Genomic DNA, 19,951 nt, shown 5'->3' on the forward strand with positions numbered 1-19,951 from the left:
AAGGGTTTTATTTATTTTCTAGTAAAGAAAGGAAAAATTACAGCCAAAGTCCATTGCAATTTTTTTTTTTTTTCAAACACTACTTAACTCAAAGTTGCTTTACAATGAATTTTTTTTATCAAATGCTATTTACATTTCTTCAAAACCCCTTACGCTAAGCGCCTTTGCATTTCCCCAAGGCTCATTTTTAAAGACGAGGCTTGGTCAAGTGGACCCACATTCAGGCAAGAAAGTTCAGTCAATAGAACCGCGATACAATGCCCTCGTAAGGGCATTATTTTTTGTACTTTTTTTTCCGTACGAAAAAGAGCGAGGGATGAAACTAACTCTCTTCAGAAGTCCTGAAGCCGAAATCGCTTGCAGTGGTTGTATGTGATCGTTGCGCTGGTGAATGTTTTCTCGACGCTCCGGTGGCACCGCGGTGAGGGCTCGTGCTCCTACTCATCGAGCCAAGTAACTCCGAATTAACCTGAACATGCGGAAGTCAAACAATGACACTGAATATGAAATTTTGTCTTACATTTTGACGAAAAATGTGAGATTTATCTTGAAGCTCCAGGATTGAAAATTGATTTAGGGACTAAACCTGTCACAAAATAAGGTATTTCGAGTACGTAGGCAATAGCATGGGGACCATTTTTCCGATGCCTCCTACATTTTGTGGTTCCATCCATCGTCAGATCCACGTGTTCCTCTTCGGTGTCCTGCCCTTGCAGTCGCGGCATTCTAATAACTTGAAGTTCCCTGCTCGTGCTCCCATCGAGTGGAGCGCATAGCTCGCGGATCGAGACAGAAGATTGTCTAAGGATCAAATTAGTCATCAGATAAAGTACAATGACAAAAATTGAAAAGTGAATTTCTTAAAGGTAGTATGTTTTCTTGTGTAATTATTTGGAGATTCGATCTGTTTAAGAATTATAAGATGGGGAAGATTCGAATTTAAAAAGTTTTAGCTAGCTATAAATCAGCTCACAAATTATTGACTGCTTCTATAGTACCATTTGTTGACTGGCAAGTTGGAAGACTAATGCTCCATTTCTTCAAGGGTCCATTTATTTTTGACAAAACGAACGCACCCTTAAATTATTTTCCTTAAATAGTAAGTTGCAAGAAATATGAAAAAATTCGGGGGGACAAAATTTGAGGGATCTATTTGGAAATTAATTGCTATGATTGGGGTCTAAAACAAACTTTTAGAAAAGTCCCCCCTAAATCTGATCCCGATTAGAAATATAAGGTCAAGAAAGTATTTCAGAAGCCACTTGGTTATATCACTTTCTGAATTTCACTTTTTCGACGGCATTGACATTCTCTCCCTTTCATTTTCACTTTGTTACGCCGGGATTACGCAAAAATGATGTCGGCATGCGAATTGGAGGATTTTAGTTTGCTACTATTATGCTATTTGGAAATTGAAAAATAAATGAGAGTCTTGTCAAGTCTGCGAAGGAAAAGCTAATAAGAGGAATTTTCCAGTCTAATTCCATTTCGGGTTATTGATTGTTTTAGAAGACAAAAACGCATTCCAAAGAATATAAATCACAATAAAAGAAGACGGGGGAAAATGGCACAAATGGTTATTAAATTTTAGCTCAATGTTCAATGTAGTTTTTGAACATTTTAACTTGGCCAATATGGTCTATAAACTTTAGCTCAATATGCTATGTGTTCTTTGAACTTTTAATTTGTTTAATGTGGTCCTCAAACTTTTGAAACATGTTCAACTTAGTTCCTAAATTATAAGAAAATGTCCAATGTCGTCCCTGAACTTAAATTAATAGATGGACTACATTGAGCACTAAGTTGAATATGTTCCGAAAGTTCAAGGATCAAATTGATCAAATTAAAAGTTCAGAGAACACATTGCACATTGAGCTAAATTTTAGGGACCGTATTAGTCAAATTAAAAGTTCAGAGATCATATTGCACATTGGGTAAAAATTCAGGAGTCGTTTGTGTCATTATCCCAAGAAGATGAGAGAAACGGTGACTAGAAACAAAATGAGAGAAAGGGAAGCCATCATTTTTAGAAAAATACTTTTAAAATAATTTATTTTTTGCAAAAAGAAAGAAACCTAAATTTAAAATGTTATTTTGATCATTTGAACAAAAAAAATTAGCGCTTATTCGGCTAAAGAGAAGGTGGAAATAGCCCCGTCCCAAATAATTATTTTTCTTCTTTTTTACCTCGCCATACTTGGGGCAAGCCCTTGTGTGGGGCTATTGAAATCCATGTGAGAGCCCATCAGTTGAGCCAAGCTAAGCCCAATACAGAGTTTGAGATTGGGCAGGGCCCAAAAAATAATTTGATTGTGCAAATAATGTCTTGCAATATAATATGTAAAGTCCTATAATACCGATGGATGAAACATAAATCTTGCTCTTATATCAATAGTTTGCAAGAAAACAACTTTCAGAAAAACGTTTTTCGAATTTTCTGACGTTTGATTCGTGAAAAATAAACTAAACAAGGAAAATATTTTCCACCCATGAAAAAAACTCCTTCAAAAATGGAGAAAATATTTTCCTCTTTTTGAGAAGAGGAAAGTATTTTCCAATCTTTCCTTCATCCTCTCTTTCTCATGTCCTTTATTTTTAATTTTTTTTACTTTCTTTTAATCTTTACTTATTTTTTAATAATTTGAATTATAAAGCAAATCAACTTCGTTTCTTGGATAAAATTTTAAATTTTTTTCCTTCTTTTTCGGCTGGCAATCGGCCACAGGCGAGCCTCTTGGTCTTGCCGATGTTGACTGTTCGATGCCTAGGTAATAATCGCATCTCTGTTACGGCCCAAGTCATAATTGTATGATTGTCACTAGAAACTTTTTACAATTATGTGATTTTTTGCGGAAAATAATGTCTACAGTATTAAGATATTCGTGACAGAAATCGTAATTTACTGTTGGAAGTACTCTAATTACTCCGATGATGTTACTTTCCAATTGGAATCATGAACTGCCATCAAACTTATGTCTATCTTTGTCGGACGAGGTGATCAGCATTGAACATGTATGGTCAAAATGACAGGAAAAGCATAAAAAAAAATTATACTTGTGCAAATTCAGTTCTAAACTTTTTAATTCTGTCAATTGAGTCTTAAACCCTTTTATGTTTTGCCAATTAAATCCATCGGATCAATTTTGATCGGAAACCGCTGATGCGGATGCGATTCATCCTACCGGCACCGGTAGTGGTGATATGGATATTTTCAAACTAATTGATAATAATATATTTAAGTTTGTTTATAGTTTGTGTGTGGGTGTGTGTGTGTGTGTGTTTTTTTTTTATCTTCTCTTTATTTATTTATTTGTGGGCTGAGGGCTGGCATCGTGGCCAACGTTGGCTTTGGACTAGAGCCGCAATGCACTCACCTAATCTGGGCATCGTGGCGTTGCCCAGATCGAGTGAGGGCCTCCATGTCCACACCTAGAGCCAGCAAGCGCCGCGACACCCTTGCCCAATATTGGCCCTCAGCCCGCAAAAATAGAAAAAAACAATAAAGAGAAGAAAAAAAACCAAAAAAGTTATAAAAAAAAATTCAAAAATTATAGTAAAATTATTAAAAAGTCCACGTCAACCCGTGGTCACGCCACGTAGGATGGCTGACGTTCATATTAGCAATTTTTTATTAAAATTGATCGGATGGACTCAATTGGCATATTGTGAAAAGATTTAGAACTCATTTTGAATTGACACAAGTACAACAGAATTAGAGCCTTTTTTTTTGTACTTTTACCTCAAAATAATCAAGGAACAAATAATTAGAGGATGATAAATAGAGTGACCTTACCCAAATTAAAAGTTTGATGACTGAGATGCATTCGCGATAATCATTTTCACGTTCGGGTTTTATGTCGAGGGGGTAAATTGAATAGTCGAGAGATAGGAAATCCTTTAAATCAACAGCACAATCAATGATCAATTTCATCCAAGATCATCAAGGGAGAGGAAGCAAAGCATGTCCAATTGTTCGTACCGTGTGGACCATGAGAGGATCGCAGCGCCGGCACTTGGCAGAGGAAAGCCATGAAAACGGAAAGTGTCAAGGTCAAACGTTGACTCCTTCCTTGATGGACACTCCCCTACAAGGTTACATTTTCTCCATTTTCAAAATCATACAAGCAGCCTTTTCTTTTTACCCAATTGGACAACTTGAGAAGAGCAAATGGAATGATTCTAGAGCAACGAAATCAGGGCAGGCCACTTTCGTCGTGACGGTAGTCGGCATTGCAATTAATAAATCCACAATTGTGCATCGATAATGATGTTGGGGACAACGAATCTAGACGCACGCTATTGAAAGGCAAAGTCGTATCTAAAGATGGAAATTCCGCCGTGTGCTCATCACTGATTATGTTGTGTGATTCGGTCATTCGCCGCTGAACCTTTTGTTTGAATGCAGTCATAGATTTGTTGTTGATAAAGCTCAACTCGCTATACTTAGTATGAATAGTTCTGGAGAAAATCTTTTAGGTGCTTCTCACTCCACTCAATCAATCACCAAAAGTATATATGAACTTTAGGGTTTGATGTTCCTCCTATTCCATAATTGCTTTCTAATGCATGAAGGTTTTCTCAGAAAAATTACAAAAAGCTCGATAGTTGAAAAATATTTTTTGAAAAGTGATTGGTTATATATCTTAAAAATAATGGAAAATATTTTAATTATCGATAATAATTTATGCTTAATTAGTTTCGTGGGAAATGAAAATGTTCTACGATTATTATTTTAAAACGTAACACAAGCGTTTGAATTTTTCGTGAAATAAATGCACCTTGATCACATGTGCCATGTGGAACGACCACGCTGCATTTGTTTATCAACTTCAACGTGTTGAGAAATGGTCAATGAAGGGGCCGACACAGCGTCCACGCCTCCACCAAGTCAGAGCGACAGAAACTCATGTTAATCAAACTTATCACAACGAGGTCGCATGGAGGATCAAGTTGTTGGATTTCCCGCAGTATTCTCTTTCGTCCCTTCCAGAGATAGTTTCGCCGCCATTTGACCTGACCCATTCGTCCCTTCGAAGGTGGAGAAATGATACCTCCAGGAGCTTCTTCGTATGTTGGCGTTCGCCTGCTGACTTTTGCAATGTACAGTGAGGAACTGGCCCTCAAGTCAAACCAATAAACTGTAAACTACCCTTCTGCTAACTGTCTTCATTCGAAACGTCAGTTTAGCCGACCTCTGACTGTGTCTTCTCGAGCTAAAATAAAGCTTTGCATCTACCGGTCAGGCACATGAAATAACGCCCGCGACTAGGACATTTTCTCTTGTTTAATGAATCCCGTGTCTCCTGTATCCTTTGGGGTATATAAAGCCTAAAGAGGCTGCAAACAGCAAGGGCCTGAGTCTGTACTTGAGAAACTCTTCTGCTGTTTAAGAGCTCAGATCAAGGAACATAGCAGACCAAGAGACCATGGGGAGGAAGCTGGATGTTCTTCTTGGCAGGAACGTCAAGGAGTCCAAGATCAAGACCCTCTCGAAACTCGCCATCTCTAGGATCGCCATCCTCAGAAAACATCGAGAAGTCCGGCTGTCTCATGCCTGGTCGGATGTCACTCAGCTACTGAGCCTCGGACACCAAGAACGTGCTCTCCTCCGCGTAAGTTTCAACACCCCCCCCCCCCCCCCTCTCTCTCTCTCTCTCACACACACACACACACACAAAAACAACCATTCTGATATGGGTTATCTTTATACAGGTTGAGCTTGTCATTAAGGAGCAGAATATGGTGGATGCGTTTTGCATCTTGGAATGCTACTGCCACATCCTTGCCCAGAGGGGAATGCTCATGCAAAAGAACATGTAGGTTTGCCTGGCCTTCGCAACTTTTAGTAAGAACACTTAAGAACTGATCAAACGATGCCTGAGGCTTTTCACTGACACTTTTATGAACAGGGAATGTCCCGAGGAGCTCAAAGAGGCAGTATCTAGCTTGACGTTTGCAGCTTCGAGGTACGGAGACTTCCCTGAGCTCCAGGGGATCCGCACTGTCATCACAAAGATATACGGGAAAGAGTTTGTGGCTCGAGCAGTTGAGCTACGCAAAGACTCTGGAGTGAATCCTAGGGTAAATGACTTTGACTCTGATCACTTGATCAAAATTGGCCAGTTTCTTTTCATGTCGGGATGACTCAAAGCTCAATGAATTCAGATTATTGAGAAGTTCTCCACCAGACAACCGAGCGTGGAAAGTAGGATGAAGGCACTAAAAGAAATCGCCTACGAAAACGGAATGATTTTGCGCTTCAAGAGTGATGCTGATGAGGTAGGTCATTGAATCAGAGCAGCAGATTCATGAATCGAAGTTGATCGGACAGTTTTTAATTGGTATGTATCCTATATTGCAGGAAAACGCAGGCATACATTACGAGGACAAGCAGCCTGAACACAGTTTAACAAGTTCTGGACTCACAGACGACACTTGTGATGCACTTGAAAAGATAGGCGAGGATGAGGGCTTCTCGGACTCCTTGGAGCGGAGGGAGTACAACGACATGGTTGCCGCACCTCAAGACGCAATTGAATTAGCAGTTTATGCAGCTGCCGCTGTGAGGCTTACAGCATCGGGATCAGGGGACCATGATGCCGATGATCACTGTAACTTCGTTGACTGTGACGAACCCTTGCAAGCTACAAATGACTTCTACGAAGCTTCAGAGGAGGTAGACGCAGATCCCTATCCTGACAGGCCGATGTATGACAACGTCCCTCCAGTCTATTACTCAGACTCAGAAGAAGATACGGAAGCTGATCGGATTTATCTTGAAAAGAGGGAGAAGAACGAAAGGCAAATGCATCGAGAAAGTCGGCCAGTGGCTTTACACTTAAACTGGGTCAGGAACAATCGAAATGAGACGATTGCATCTTTGAGACCATGGAGCCAGACAGGGACAACAGAATGTGGCTTGACCCCAACAACAACCATTCGAACAAAACGTGGGGGCGGTAGGGTATGGCTGTAAGCTGGGAAATTGAAGATCACCAAACGAATGAGTTCCTTAATCCTGCAAAATATGATGAAGTTGCAGATGAATGCTTCCTGAATAGGAATTGAAGTATAGAGCTATTGAGTAGATCTAAAGAGAAACAGGAACAACGGGACTAGTTCAGTGCTCACAGTAAAAAGATAAGTTTGCTGGGTTCCACTATTGTTTGTTGATTTCTCATGGATCCGCTCCTAGGTTCAACTATTCTTTTGTAGATTCATCATGCATTTGTCTACCCCTACTTATTATTGCATTGTTACGTACCCCTACCAGGTTTCATCCCAAGCTAATTCTTGCATGGTGTGGAGAACGCAGGTTACAGTGGTCAAGTTATTTTGCCAATCACTACTGACGGTAAAGAAACTAATAAAGCTCGACGAAATGAATTACTTGCTTAAAGGAACCCAGATTGTAGTAGCATAGGTGTTCCTGAGCGTGTAAGGCTCCAATACTAGTTTCTCCTTTCACGCCAGTTCCATAAGCATAACTGGACTGCAGAAAAGCAGAATCATATGAAATACAGCCAGAGTCAAAGATATAGATGCATTCAGCCCCCACAACTGTTCAGTAGAAAATATATTATGGCAGGAATTGTTGCATAATATTGAGCCCAATACATTACACTACATCCTCAACTTTACCTGAGATAAGCTATGTGATTAAACAGAACCTCATAGGCTGATACAACAGAGAATGCACATTAACTGAAGCAAAAATACAAGTGTTCAAAGAAATTATTCCGGATTAAAACTAACTTGGCTATTTTGGATATATCAACAACTAAAATGAAATAGACCACGGAAGTACAAACTTCAGAATGCTACTGCTACAGCTTATGATAAATCGCCTCCGCTCTGTTGCCACAAATTAATGATATCAGTAGCCTGATTGAGAAGAATAATCATCTGCTTCTGTGAAATCCATGGTTTGCTTTCGAGTAAGACCTTAAGCTCCTCCCACGCATCTTTCCTTGGCCAAAAGTAGTAGGAACTCAATGGAATTGTGCCATGGCCAGGTATCATTTGATCTAGTGCAATCCCAATATTCTTCTCCATCCAAATAAACTTCAAGACAAGTCTGGGTTTATCCATTGGCTTTACAACCACTCCAAGCTTCTGGATCATTAAAAAAAAAAAAATCACTCCCACAAAAATAACTGTTTCACCAAGCAAGACTGCATTTAAAAAAACCAAACAACTAAAGATGCAAACAGACTAATATTAGCAAAACAAATGAGCGCCCCAAGCTCATGAAGGTGCAAATTGTGTCTCTAGTTTTCCTGTCGTGTGTTCTTGGTAAGCAAAGAGAGGGTCAATGAAGTGAAACGAATGAATTTCAACATGAAGGAGAATCAGAGTGTTAAGTATAATTCCACATTATATAAATACATGGTTTATACTTTGTCTAATATACATGCAGTCTCCCTCCACCAATTAAGTTAAACTTTTGGGTTGGACATTCTTATATGGTATCGGGGCACAAGTCAAGAGCTTGAATCTCAGAACTCCCCTCTCAGACTCATTTCTTGTGGGGGACTCATAACAACTGGCTCACAGAAAATAGGAGTTGTGCCTATTTCACAATTGGGCTTGAGTCTTGTGACTGTAAAGGATCAGCTTACACGCAAGGCGAGTATTAATTATAATCTAACATAGCTTTGATACATGGTTATAATGTGCCTTATTTACATGTAGTCTCTCTCTTCCTGTTTACTCAGTCTTTCGATTAGACATTCTAACACAGAGCTTGATAACAAACTCTACTTACTAATGCAACAAAACAAAAACACAGAGCTTGATAACAAACTCTATTTACTAATGCAACAAAACAAAGAAGCAAAAGCTCCACTGAGGAGATCACAAGAGAAACATAAAGAAGTGCTATGACAAATAGAAGTGGGAAGTGTTGTGGCTTAGCAGCATGATGAGCTGCAATGAGCCAACAACTTTTCAAATTTTGAATTTGGATGGACTCCATGTGAGGTACAATAGTTGATTGATGAAATAGGATTAATCAGAGATATACCAAACAAAAGATGGATATCTTTTTATTATGGAAAGGATTAAGGTGATTGAAGATTGATTTTATTTGTTAATGGGACTTGTAATTTGCATATCTGATCCAATTTGAGGTTATTTGGAAAAAAAAAAAAAAATCGACTAAGGAATCTCTAACTGAGAGAAAAGGCTAGTCGGCTTGAAGATGTAATTGAAAATTTGATTGAAGCACATATACAGATGTTGCTTATGTGATTGACAATCAAGCTACTAAGGATTCTCAAGATATGAATGCACATCCTGAGGACAGTCAACATAACCTGCAACAGCTAGTGGATCATAGGGAAAATACTTCAAATTTGAAGCGTATAAGGGCCGGAAGTCGAAGTGGAGGACCAGAAAGAAAGGCCACGACAAAGACAACAACCAAAGAAGCTTACACCCTGATTATCACATTTATTCTTATTCATACACTTCCGAATTTCTGCAGAGTATTTCTTCATTACACTTTAACAGATAAAAATCTTGCAAAATTGAGACTAAATTTTGTACGAGAAGCAAAGTATAATGCCACTGAGTCTGTTGATAGAGAAGGAACAGGTTCACTGTACTTGAGTTGTAGACAAATCAGGTTGCATTCTTACTGAAGGTGGTAAACAAGGGAGGTGGTTTTGTATCAGGGGAATTACAGAAGCAACTGCTACTGTTGCAGGGAAAACATATGGCAACTCTTGAACTGCTTGATTGAAGTAGCGGAGTTCAACCTTAGTTCAAGGCTCCTAGAGCTGGAAATGAGAACGTAGACATGTATTGCCAAATCTCTTTAAATAATTGGTTCAATCTCCTTATTTTTCCTTATTGTCATCTACTGAATGCATCAATTGTTGCTATGACATTACTAATGTTACAATATTAACTGATTATTTAGGAGCGAAATGGCGTAATGTGTAAGACAATTTCAGTTGCAACGCCATTGTTACAATAGAGGATTTGATTCCACGGCCTGCACTTAGCTTTATGCTATGATTTTCAACCAACTGATCCTCCCCTTCCTGATCTCCATAGATAGGTACAAGTCCATGGTAGGTAGCAACTCCTCTAAAAAATCCACAATTGCATTAGAACTTAGCTACCTACTTGAGGTTGAGCTAATGCTTCCTCTAAGGCATATAAACTAATTCATACTAGAATGCATCTTCACTGATCACTCCACTCCGCAAATAAGCTAAGCCACACCCCAAGAAAACGACTCCCAAGTCCCATTCACCTCCTCTTCAGTTTACAACATCTTGGGGGCCAAACAATGAACATTCTGACGCAATTCTCAACCACACTCTCATAGGCATAAACGCAAACACATAAAACTATCACCCACACAAGTTAGAATACAAGGAAGAGAAAAATGACAAGAAAACTCCACCTCTTTGCCCTGCGCAACTCCAGGGGAAGAGCCCGCTGCCGACGTCTCTTCCGCGACGACCGCTTCGGCGGCCGCGGATGCCGCCGGGACTCCGATTCCTCTCGAGCCGGGACGACTCAGTTGGAGCAGTCCAGCACACGGGCCGGTCTTTCTCGGGGCGAAGAACGGAGCTTGGGATGGCTTCAAGACGACGTCCGAGCAGGGGAGCGACAGACGCTGCATGAGGGCGACGTTGACCCTGGGTTCTACGGCCATGGCCAGCATTGTTTGGGATGAACTGAACTAGGGAACTGTACCAAGCTTTGATTTTGCTGTGATATGTGGGGGGAGGATAAGATGATGTTTCAGGAAGAAAGGGATTGGGCTTGCTGAGGCCTCATGGACCGATTGGGCTCATAAATTAAAATATTTTCAGCCCAGCCCAAATACAAAATAATTATTAAGAGTCAATTTGTAGTTTTCATTGCCGGAAATATTTGCATATTTTTTTTTTGGCAATTTCAAATAAGGATATAAAATGACATCATTTTCGCAAATGAAGATATGAAGCGGATGCTACTCCAAATAAGTGCTCGAAGTGCTCTTTTTTATTTCAAAGAAAGGCCTAATCAATGATATTTTTCTCATTTCATTTTTTTTTACTTTTTCCTTATCAGTTTTCCCTTTTTTTTTTCCAACATTCTTCATGGGGGAATCGTATGTTATGTTGGGAACTTCAAAATGGACACGTACATTAAATTGCGTTGCTCCCTTTTTATTGCTTGAGAGAAATTTTGTGAATTATGAACTTCGCCTTCTAAATCTAGAACACCTGAAAATTTTCACAATCTACAATATGTTGAAACTAATCTTCACATAATATATCCACTTTTCTCTCCAATTTGTTTTTTCATCTTTGGTATCGTCTTACTCGGTAAATTTTGATCCTTCGTTTTCTTTTTCCAATTTCATCATGTAAGTATATTCTACTGGATAGTATTGTTGTACTTCATGTTCTACTTTATCCATTCATTTTAATCATACCATTCATAAGAACTTCCCTACTTTCTCATTTGGAACTATATATATATATAACTTTTTAAACGAAAAATTCTCAACTTGTCCACTTTTTCTACTAGTTATTTAAAATAGTTAAATTGATTATTTGTGATATATTTAAAATGCTTATTTCTTGAAAATGAATAATTTGATTTTTTTTAAATAATCACTTGTATTGCTTAAAATAATCAGTCGAGTAAATAAAAATCATTCTCGTCTATTCATTTTTTTAAGCAATACAAGCAATCATTCTTAGATAAATATTTTTCACAAAATAAACGCACCAAAATGTTTGAGATTTTTTTTTTCCATATCAATTCAAGGGCTCGGATATGTAGGCATACGGTACAACATTGTACCTTAGAAGTTCCCGTGAGTGTGGCACAGCTTTCCAAGAATTTTACTTTAAACGGCAACTACAATCCGGGCACGATCTCAAAGAATTTAAATCAGAGTGAAGGTTCCAATTACATCCGTGATCATTAAAATGCACAAAAAACTGGAATTTATAGTCTCTTACAGGGTTCATGCTAAAAATGGTTGAAGTGCATAAGTTAAATACTGCACTGATGTCAAATCCTTGACCTGAACTGGTTCCTTTTTCCCCTTACAGACCTACATTCTGAGGATATTTCCGTCTGAGTACTTAAGCTTCGAAGAATCGAGTCAACTCGAAATTGCAGCAGTGAACTGTGTTGTCTTGAGTCATCCCAAGCCCCGACCATCGTTCCAACATCTATAAGCCCTTCATAATGGGTAAGAAGGATCGAGCAACAAATTACAAGACACCATATTGTAAAGCGTTTCTAGGAAATTGAATAAAGACCATCCTCCTTCAAGCTCGCCAGCCTGGTAACGCCAGGAAAAGATCTGACTTCCTGATTAAAAGGATGTGTATCTTTGCATGAAGGTTGAAAAACTTAAAAGTTCCGAAAAACAGCTCTTCTACACAAGGCCGGGTCATCCTTGTTTCCTCCACCGTTCTGTCTGAAGAAGAGTTGGGGCAAATTCAAGACCAAGCTTCAACATGATACTTACCAGCCTTCTCCAGTGCCCTAAGCCACCGAACAGCAGATTCCCTCGAAACTGCACCGTCTTTAGATATGATGTCTTCAAATGCTGACCAAACATCAGAGGGCATTTTAGTTGAAGAACCTGCGACGTAGATGGCAGCTCCCGAGTTCAACAAATTCCATACCACTTGGCTGTGTTCCCGTATCTTATCTTGCACGTATACCTTCTGAGGTTGGTCTCTCGAAAAAGCAACGAAAAGGCCCCCGCCCTTGGCATCAGAGAGAACCCCGTCATTTTGTGAATGATCAAACCAAAAATCTCTGTACAGAAAATCATTTTCCTCATTTCGGCAACCAAAGAAGAAAATGATAGGAGCAGTCCATGTAGACTGACTTTGAATGACTCTTTCCTCGACAAAACCACGAAATGGAGCACATCCAGTTCCAGGTCCAATGAGGATGACAGGCAGCGATGGTGGTGGGGGACAAAGTGAACCTTTCTGAAACCATGCCGGAATAAGAGCACCTACCATGTCAGATTCAGCATTTAGTGTTGCAATACGTGCATTTGATAACTCCATCTGTGTATTCTTGTAGAGTGTGTCTGTGTAAATAGTAACTCACCCTGATCAAGATTGGCCAGCCACATTGAGCAAAGCCCTGCTCGATTCCTCTTAAAAGGTGTCATCCAAGACACAACATTCACAGTTAAGTGGACTTGATTAGGATGGGCTGAAGGAGATGATGAAATGGAGAAAGCCCTAGTTTTTAATGGAGGGACCAACTGGACCAACCACTCCAGCGGCAGTTGTACAGAAGGGAAATCTTGTAACACCTATTTAAAAATGAAAATTTACTGATGAATTCCTCTCCTGATGCATGGAAAATTAATATAGAACTTCTTGCAGGCTACATAACTCAATGTGGGTTACTCATATATTCGAACGATGATGTCAATAGCGTAATTAAACAGAAAAGGAATATCATATTTTGGAGAATGGTTTGATACCATTTTGACATAGCTAAAAAAACTCCATTTCTTTTATGCAGCATCTAGAGGACAAATACATTCATGAAAGGTAGGATTTCTTTCCCAATGATTCACAAAGAATAAATCTCGAGCAATTAGTTTAGTTTACGCACCTCCAAAACAGATCTTCGCTCTTTTTGGTTGTATTGGTATAGATCATCTCTTCCTTCAGCTGATGCAAAATATTGAAGCCTTTCCTTTTCATGTTCGGCTGTAGCAAAATAACTCATTACCTGATAGACAGTGCTATTAGTACAACTAGAGCAAAAAAATTCAAGACATGCTGAGAAAAAAACCACCAGACCAAAGCCGTGATCGATAAGTACATATTCAACTCTATATATATGCTTACGAACTATCTATTCCAGCATTTCCCAGTGTAATGTGCATCAGTAGTAGATAATCATGGAAAAATCCACTAATCATGCGACACAGCAATAAGTATGATCTCTCTCGACTACTTAATTTCCAGACTCAACTCATCTCTCTAAAATCAAGCTAATCGTGCGACTTATATGCCAAACAAAATCCCGATATTAGGCTTTTCTTAAATGTAGCAGCAGACATCTACCAAGTTCGAATAAAGAAATTTTGGATAAAACAATTGTTGGATGGAGAAACATGGAAGACAATATGCATACCAAAATTATACTGAAACTTCAGGAATCAATATCTCACAGATGAACTACTATTCCATTTTTGTGTCAATCCACATTCTAGGTTTCTATGAAGTAGAATGCATATATAACTATTAGGCATGGCCAATTCACAAGCAAAAAAAGGCACAGAAAGTAGTTGATCATAAGTTGATAAGCATAGGGACTATAACATCAGATATAAAAGACTCTTGCCTCAAAGAAGTAACGTCGCGGTGATGCTGATGAAATATCCATTGCCAACTCAACGAAGGTCCTTAATTTGATGGGGACTATTGAGGCACTTATTCCATTGGCTATAATTCGATTATCCTGTTTTGTTGGATGAATCTGAAGCAGAGAAAAATGGTTTCAAGCAGCAATTAGTAATGATGCACACGGGAGGTGTATGGGAAACTAGGTAACAGTTATTCAACAGAGAGGGACTTTTCTGCCTTGATTTCTATAATTAGTCAGGAGTCGTTCGAGATTTAGTCAGTATAGCATATGTAAGTTTTAAGTATAAGCAGAAAGTAGTTTCCCACCAAAACTTAAATTACTATTTAGTGGCGGAAAAGTTATGAGTAAAAATTGCTAACCTACATGTCCACATTTATATACTATGAAGATTTCACGTGTTTGGGATAAAACAAAAGTCAAAATGCGTGCACCGTGAAATTCAGATTAAGCAAAAAGTATAAAGTAAAACTCAATCAAGACACACCCTATATCTAATTGGCTTATCTTTAAATTAGGCCAAAATTTTTATTGGAAGGTATGACCGATGGAATTGTAAAGTACTTTGGTCTTTGTTTGTAATAGGTGTCTTCACTGGGTAGAACCATTTATTGTATGTGCAGATCGTAGTTATCTTCTACTTCTAAAGTGTATCGCATTCTTTATCTATTCTCATTCATCATTTACAATGACACGGATATCATATTTCGAGCGTTTCTCATTTGATTATATAGAGCTTGCAGTGGCCTTACCATTTTTGGGGCCGACAACAAGGATCTTACTCAATAAAGCGATTTTAACCACCACGAGAGAGAGAGAGAGAGAGAGAGAGAGAGAGAGAGAGAGAGAGAGAGAGAGTCAAGGCTAAAATGAGCTTAACTAATTTTATGCATCAGAATAAACAATGGGACTTCATAATCTAATATGAGGAACAATAACTACCAGCAATATATTTAGTAATAAAAAGATAAAAAAGGAGCAAATAGCACAGATCTTCTTTTGAAGCAAAATATGAAAACGAATTGAATTATCTGAACACCATCACCAAGATGTTTAGTATGTGTGCCGGCACAAAATTTTGTCCAAGGTTGCTTATGCATGTCAAAGTGAAACATTCGAAAGAAAGAGAATACCACAAAGACAGCATGACAAATCAAAAGAATAATGCACTTGTTTAGCTTCTATAGGGAAAATAGCTATAGAGCATATCCTCTAGTTTCCAAAATATTAGTCCAAATCGACAAACTTCATCTTGGTTCTTCGTTAGCTATATGTATATGCGGCTACATATGCACAAAAGCATAATAAGCATATGATCAGAAGACAGCTAAAATCTATTATTATTACAGTGAGTGCAGCAAAGAATATGCAAAGAGGAATTTCCCCTATTATTACAGCAAGATCATGGCAAATAATGAAAAATAATCAGTCTGACTCCAACGGTTCCTACCGTAATGAATGATTCAGGATCCAAATGACAACGCTCCAAGAAAGCATCTACTGCCTCAGGATCTTGACCAGGAAGAATTTCCAGAACGTCACCTACATCATATTCAATAGCCTGAAAATTCTTTATTACACAATATACAAGAAACAGAAAACCAATCTCCAAATTCTTTTCAACAGGATATTCAAACATCTTACAGTTGACTCAAAGTTAAATTCAAGGTGACGCACATCCTTTCCACAGCCTGCCTTGGTCAAGCAATGATTTTTCACCTACTCAGGAAAAGAAGAAAAAAGGACCAGTCAATATACTTGTGCTTCTGACCATCTACACACACACACACACACATGTGCTTTCCTAATCCAAATTCAGCTCCACAGCACACAGCATTAAAGTGTTTTATATTCTTTCTCACTCATTAAGCGCATCACCAATGCATCTTCACTTGAAAGTTTAAAAGAAATTACGTTCAGCAGATTTGCCAAATGAATATGGTTGGTAGGGAAACTTTGGCTTATCAGTATATTAGATTATTTGCTTTTGATTACCCATCCCCCCCACACCTTTGATTGCAATTTAGGCTTGACTAAGAACATACCTGGAAGTACTGAACTCACCCCCAATGGAATTAAGACAGAGTTATAGCATATGTTTGATAACAAAATTAACCATAACTTGAAAGCAAAGGGTTGAAATTGCAAATTATCAACTGGCTATATCATATGACTCGGACATCACCAATTTAAGAAAGCAATCAGGTCTTGTATGGCGACCAGAGAATCTTCCAGGAGACATAGAGCGAGCCTTCTCGATTTCAGTCTCTGTGCAAGACAAGCCTGAAAATTTGAAAAAGAAAAACAGTCAAAATGACAATACAGCCTGAACACAATCATACAAATAAATTGGATAAACAACTCAGTGACCTCTTCTTTCGCACCACACATATTCCAATTAGTAAGGACAATACAGAACCATGCATACTAACACTCTCAATACCCCAACATAGCTAGACACCACATCTAGTTCTAGCAATAGATTGATCCATCGATACCCAGTACATTTTTTGGCTAAGCTTGAAATTTTTAACCTAAATTCACATCACTTGTATACCCTTTATCAATACCTGCTAGACAGATTCCAAATTACCTTTGCCAACTAAATACTGCAGATTCACTTCATCAGCAGCATGGTATCTGATCTGAACCTTTGGCAGATCCAGGAATTTCTTATCTGATATCACATAATCTCGACCATCAGGAAATAACTTTGGATTCATCTGATTTAACATTCTCCACAAGGATGACGACCAAGGATCCAGAGCAGCTTCATACCTTGAATTACCAATCAATAAGTTGGTTATGATTTGAATTTTTGACCTTATCTTAGGGTAAAAGACTCCAGCATGAAGAGTCAACTACGATAAAACTCCAATGAAGTGACAGAGAAACAATAGTGAATAAAAGTACAGTGCAAAAGAAAAGGGATTCTAAGTCAACCCAGGTACAAAAGCATTCCTTAAACACGACATAATACTGGTTATAAAAGAAAACCAAATAAAACTATGAAAACTAAATGACAGAGACTCCTATTTCATGGAGGCATAAGCTACTCATTAAACTGGATGCTACATTTCAAGAACTAATCAACCTGGTAACTTCAAAAGTAAAGAAAGACATGAAGATATACTTACTTTCCTTTGATGGTGTATTTAACGTTTTATAATTGGAAAAGCAACAGTGGTTCACAACTACACAAGTAACATAAAAGACGAGTTTACATAGCAATGATAAAGCATATAAAACAACCAGTCATGACAAATAGCTACATGCCACCAACCATCCTAATAAAATGTGAGATCAGCTCCACAAGCACGAGCCTTATAAACACCAATGATTTTCACACAGTCACATGGTCATAATATTAGCCAGAAGTTGGAAACTGCATTCAGAGGGAAAAATGTCATTTATAGATTATCAAGACTGTAGTTTGCAAAGTAAGGTTTCTCCATTTAATTGCGCGAGGACTAGTCATAACGATTTTAGATAAGGATATAGTTTAGAGTACCATGACTTACCCTGAAGGATGCTGGTCATCCCCTAAACCTCTTTCGACAATGGCCTGTGCTCCAAGATCAGAAAGTCGCTTATCAAGTTTTTTGGCAACAAACTGCAGTCATTGGTGCATGAAGATGAAGATAAGTTCCTCCAGCAGAAGTTATTGAGAGGTAAAAACAAATATTGCAACAAATAATGAGTTTAGCACTGAAAGCATGGATGAATCCAAGAGAGACCCAGGCACATAAACTTGAAGGAAGCCTAATTATTCAAGAAGAGGAGAGGAATGGGATGAGCGAAGTGGATCGCAAGACACTTGTCAATTAAAGAATAATGAAAAAGATGTATGGGTGGAATTTAAGCCAAATTACAATGCAACTATTGAACTTGACACACTACCTATGCTTAAAGTACTTGACTCCGCAAGAAAGAAAATTGCTAAAAACAGTCACTTCAATTCCTGTGGAAAGGAAAATACCAGCAAATGGCACCATATAAGTCAAAAGAAAATAACTCTACGCACTTCCTCCGAACTATAATTCTACAAAGCTCGAGGAATATACAAAGGTAATGGACAAAAACACTCAGAATACCCAATGGAAAAACTTATAGACGCCAAATGACCCCCACAAACAATGTTGGCAGGTGCATCTAATGCATCAAATTGCTGTTATGGAACTATGATTTCTAGAAAGATGGTCCTGGACCTTGAAAGCAGAAGTAGCAACAGACACTAAATGCTTTGACGATTAACTTCAATCGAAAGCAAGTTTGCTTTGTTGGGCCTCCTAGCACTTCAAACAGATCATGATCCTCTTACACAAAATTCAATTATGTCTCCTACTCCGCAGAATAAGCACAAAAGCAGCAGTTGCATGACAGTGGAAGCCAGATCAAGCATGTTTGATGCCACCATTAACACAAATGCCATATCTCATGAGAAAGCAGCGAAAACATGATTACATTGTATTTCTGGTAACCAGAATCACCTAACCCAAACACGGCATAATGAAGTCCCTCTAACCAATGCCGGTTTAGATTTCTCTGCAGTAGAAACCTCCAACAGACCTGTTTTCACAAAACAAGGGACTATCAGGAGGTATAAATTGTAACCAATCCGATCACCACAGCATCTGGAAATCCAAAAGCCTCAAAATTCAACAGGAAACCTAAACCAACCTTCATGGAATCTGGTGTATCCCCCTGGCCCGTGGTAGAAACCACAAACACCACAGTTTCCTCGAGAGGCAACAAACTCTGCCACGCATAAAGCAAACACATACTCCCGTAAGCTAATATGACTACTGCAAACTAAAACGTATCACTAGTTCTCGAACTTATATCAAACACCCAACGAATCCATCCCTTTTATTTTTTCTCCCAGTAAGCCAATGCAAGTGCGAGAGACCGATTCAAGACTCACGACATCATATTCGTCCATGGAAAGGAGGGAAGCGGGACAGCCCCCGCGCTCGGCCTCGCGGCCAATGCGCTCCGCCGCGTCCATGGCGTTTCCGGTCTGAGTCGCGTATAGAATCAGAAGCCTCTTGGACTTGGTCTCTGTCATGGCTCTGGGGAGACGAAACCGACGGTAATCCCTCGGAAGCGAGATTCAGGTCACAACGATGGCAAGCGACTGCAACCGGCACCAGAGACAATCAGCTGAACTCGATACTGAGAACCACCGTCACCGGGTGACCGCCAAGGCCCAAGAGATCTGTCTTCCTTCTCCGGCGAGCTCGAGCGGTTTGGGTTTTGGAGTTTCCAGAGGAGTGTAGGCCCGAACGAGCGATAGAAGAAAGGCCCGAATGGTACATAAATTTGGAATAACATCGGAATTTCCCAAATACTCCTAAATAAAACTTTGGGAAATTTTCAAAAAACGGCCCGAAATGCCTTTATTTTCTCAAATAAGAGTCCAAGTGGTCCTTGTTTCAAATAAGGGCATGAAACGCTCTCATTATCTCACATAAGAGTTTAAAGTAGATATTGTTTCGAATAAGGGCCTGAAGTGATATTATTAATCTCAAAAAAGGACTTCAATCCCCAGTTAGTAGAGGCATTTTAGTCATTTAATAAT

At 38.9% G+C, this 19,951-nt stretch overlaps 3 protein-coding genes across 6 annotated transcripts; 1 reads left to right on the top strand and 2 right to left on the bottom strand.

The window, feature by feature from the left end:
• The first annotated feature begins 5,277 nt into the window (after positions 1-5,277).
• On the top strand, positions 5,278-7,173 carry LOC115745391. The gene is made up of 4 exons (XM_048284177.1): positions 5,278-5,612; positions 5,713-6,081; positions 6,166-6,279; positions 6,362-7,173. The coding sequence occupies exons 2-4, from the start codon at positions 5,902-5,904 to the stop codon at positions 6,974-6,976; spliced, it is 909 nt and encodes a 302-aa protein (XP_048140134.1). The 5' UTR covers positions 5,278-5,612; positions 5,713-5,901; the 3' UTR covers positions 6,977-7,173.
• A 388-nt stretch (positions 7,174-7,561) lies between these two features.
• On the bottom strand, positions 7,562-10,718 carry LOC115745438 (30S ribosomal protein 3, chloroplastic-like). The gene is made up of 2 exons (XM_030680972.1): positions 10,418-10,718; positions 7,562-8,115 (listed from the first exon to the last, which is right to left on the bottom strand). The coding sequence occupies exons 1-2, from the start codon at positions 10,679-10,681 to the stop codon at positions 7,834-7,836; spliced, it is 546 nt and encodes a 181-aa protein (XP_030536832.1). The 5' UTR covers positions 10,682-10,718; the 3' UTR covers positions 7,562-7,833.
• A 1,199-nt stretch (positions 10,719-11,917) lies between these two features.
• On the bottom strand, positions 11,918-19,676 carry LOC115745422 (NADPH-dependent diflavin oxidoreductase 1). Of its 4 annotated transcripts, XR_007199563.1 has the most exons (13): positions 19,295-19,676; positions 19,051-19,128; positions 18,835-18,939; positions 17,892-17,983; positions 16,968-17,148; positions 16,556-16,657; positions 16,015-16,089; positions 15,821-15,931; positions 14,350-14,484; positions 13,612-13,731; positions 13,093-13,303; positions 12,282-12,994; positions 11,918-12,040 (listed from the first exon to the last, which is right to left on the bottom strand). XR_007199563.1 is itself a non-coding variant. In XM_048284217.1 (12 exons), the coding sequence occupies exons 1-12, from the start codon at positions 19,436-19,438 to the stop codon at positions 12,465-12,467; spliced, it is 1,884 nt and encodes a 627-aa protein (XP_048140174.1). In that variant the 5' UTR covers positions 19,439-19,676; the 3' UTR covers positions 12,159-12,464. The 4 variants fall into 4 exon arrangements, 3 of the variants coding, with proteins under 3 accessions (XP_048140174.1, XP_048140176.1, XP_048140175.1); XM_048284217.1 differs by lacking the exon at positions 11,918-12,040 and having other exon boundaries at positions 12,159-12,994; XM_048284218.1 differs by lacking the exon at positions 11,918-12,040 and having other exon boundaries at positions 12,675-12,968.
• Between the last annotated feature and the right edge of the window lie 275 nt (positions 19,677-19,951).

This window comes from Rhodamnia argentea, chromosome 8 (genome assembly GCF_020921035.1).
Source record: "Rhodamnia argentea isolate NSW1041297 chromosome 8, ASM2092103v1, whole genome shotgun sequence".
Lineage (NCBI taxonomy): Eukaryota > Viridiplantae > Streptophyta > Magnoliopsida > Myrtales > Myrtaceae > Rhodamnia > Rhodamnia argentea.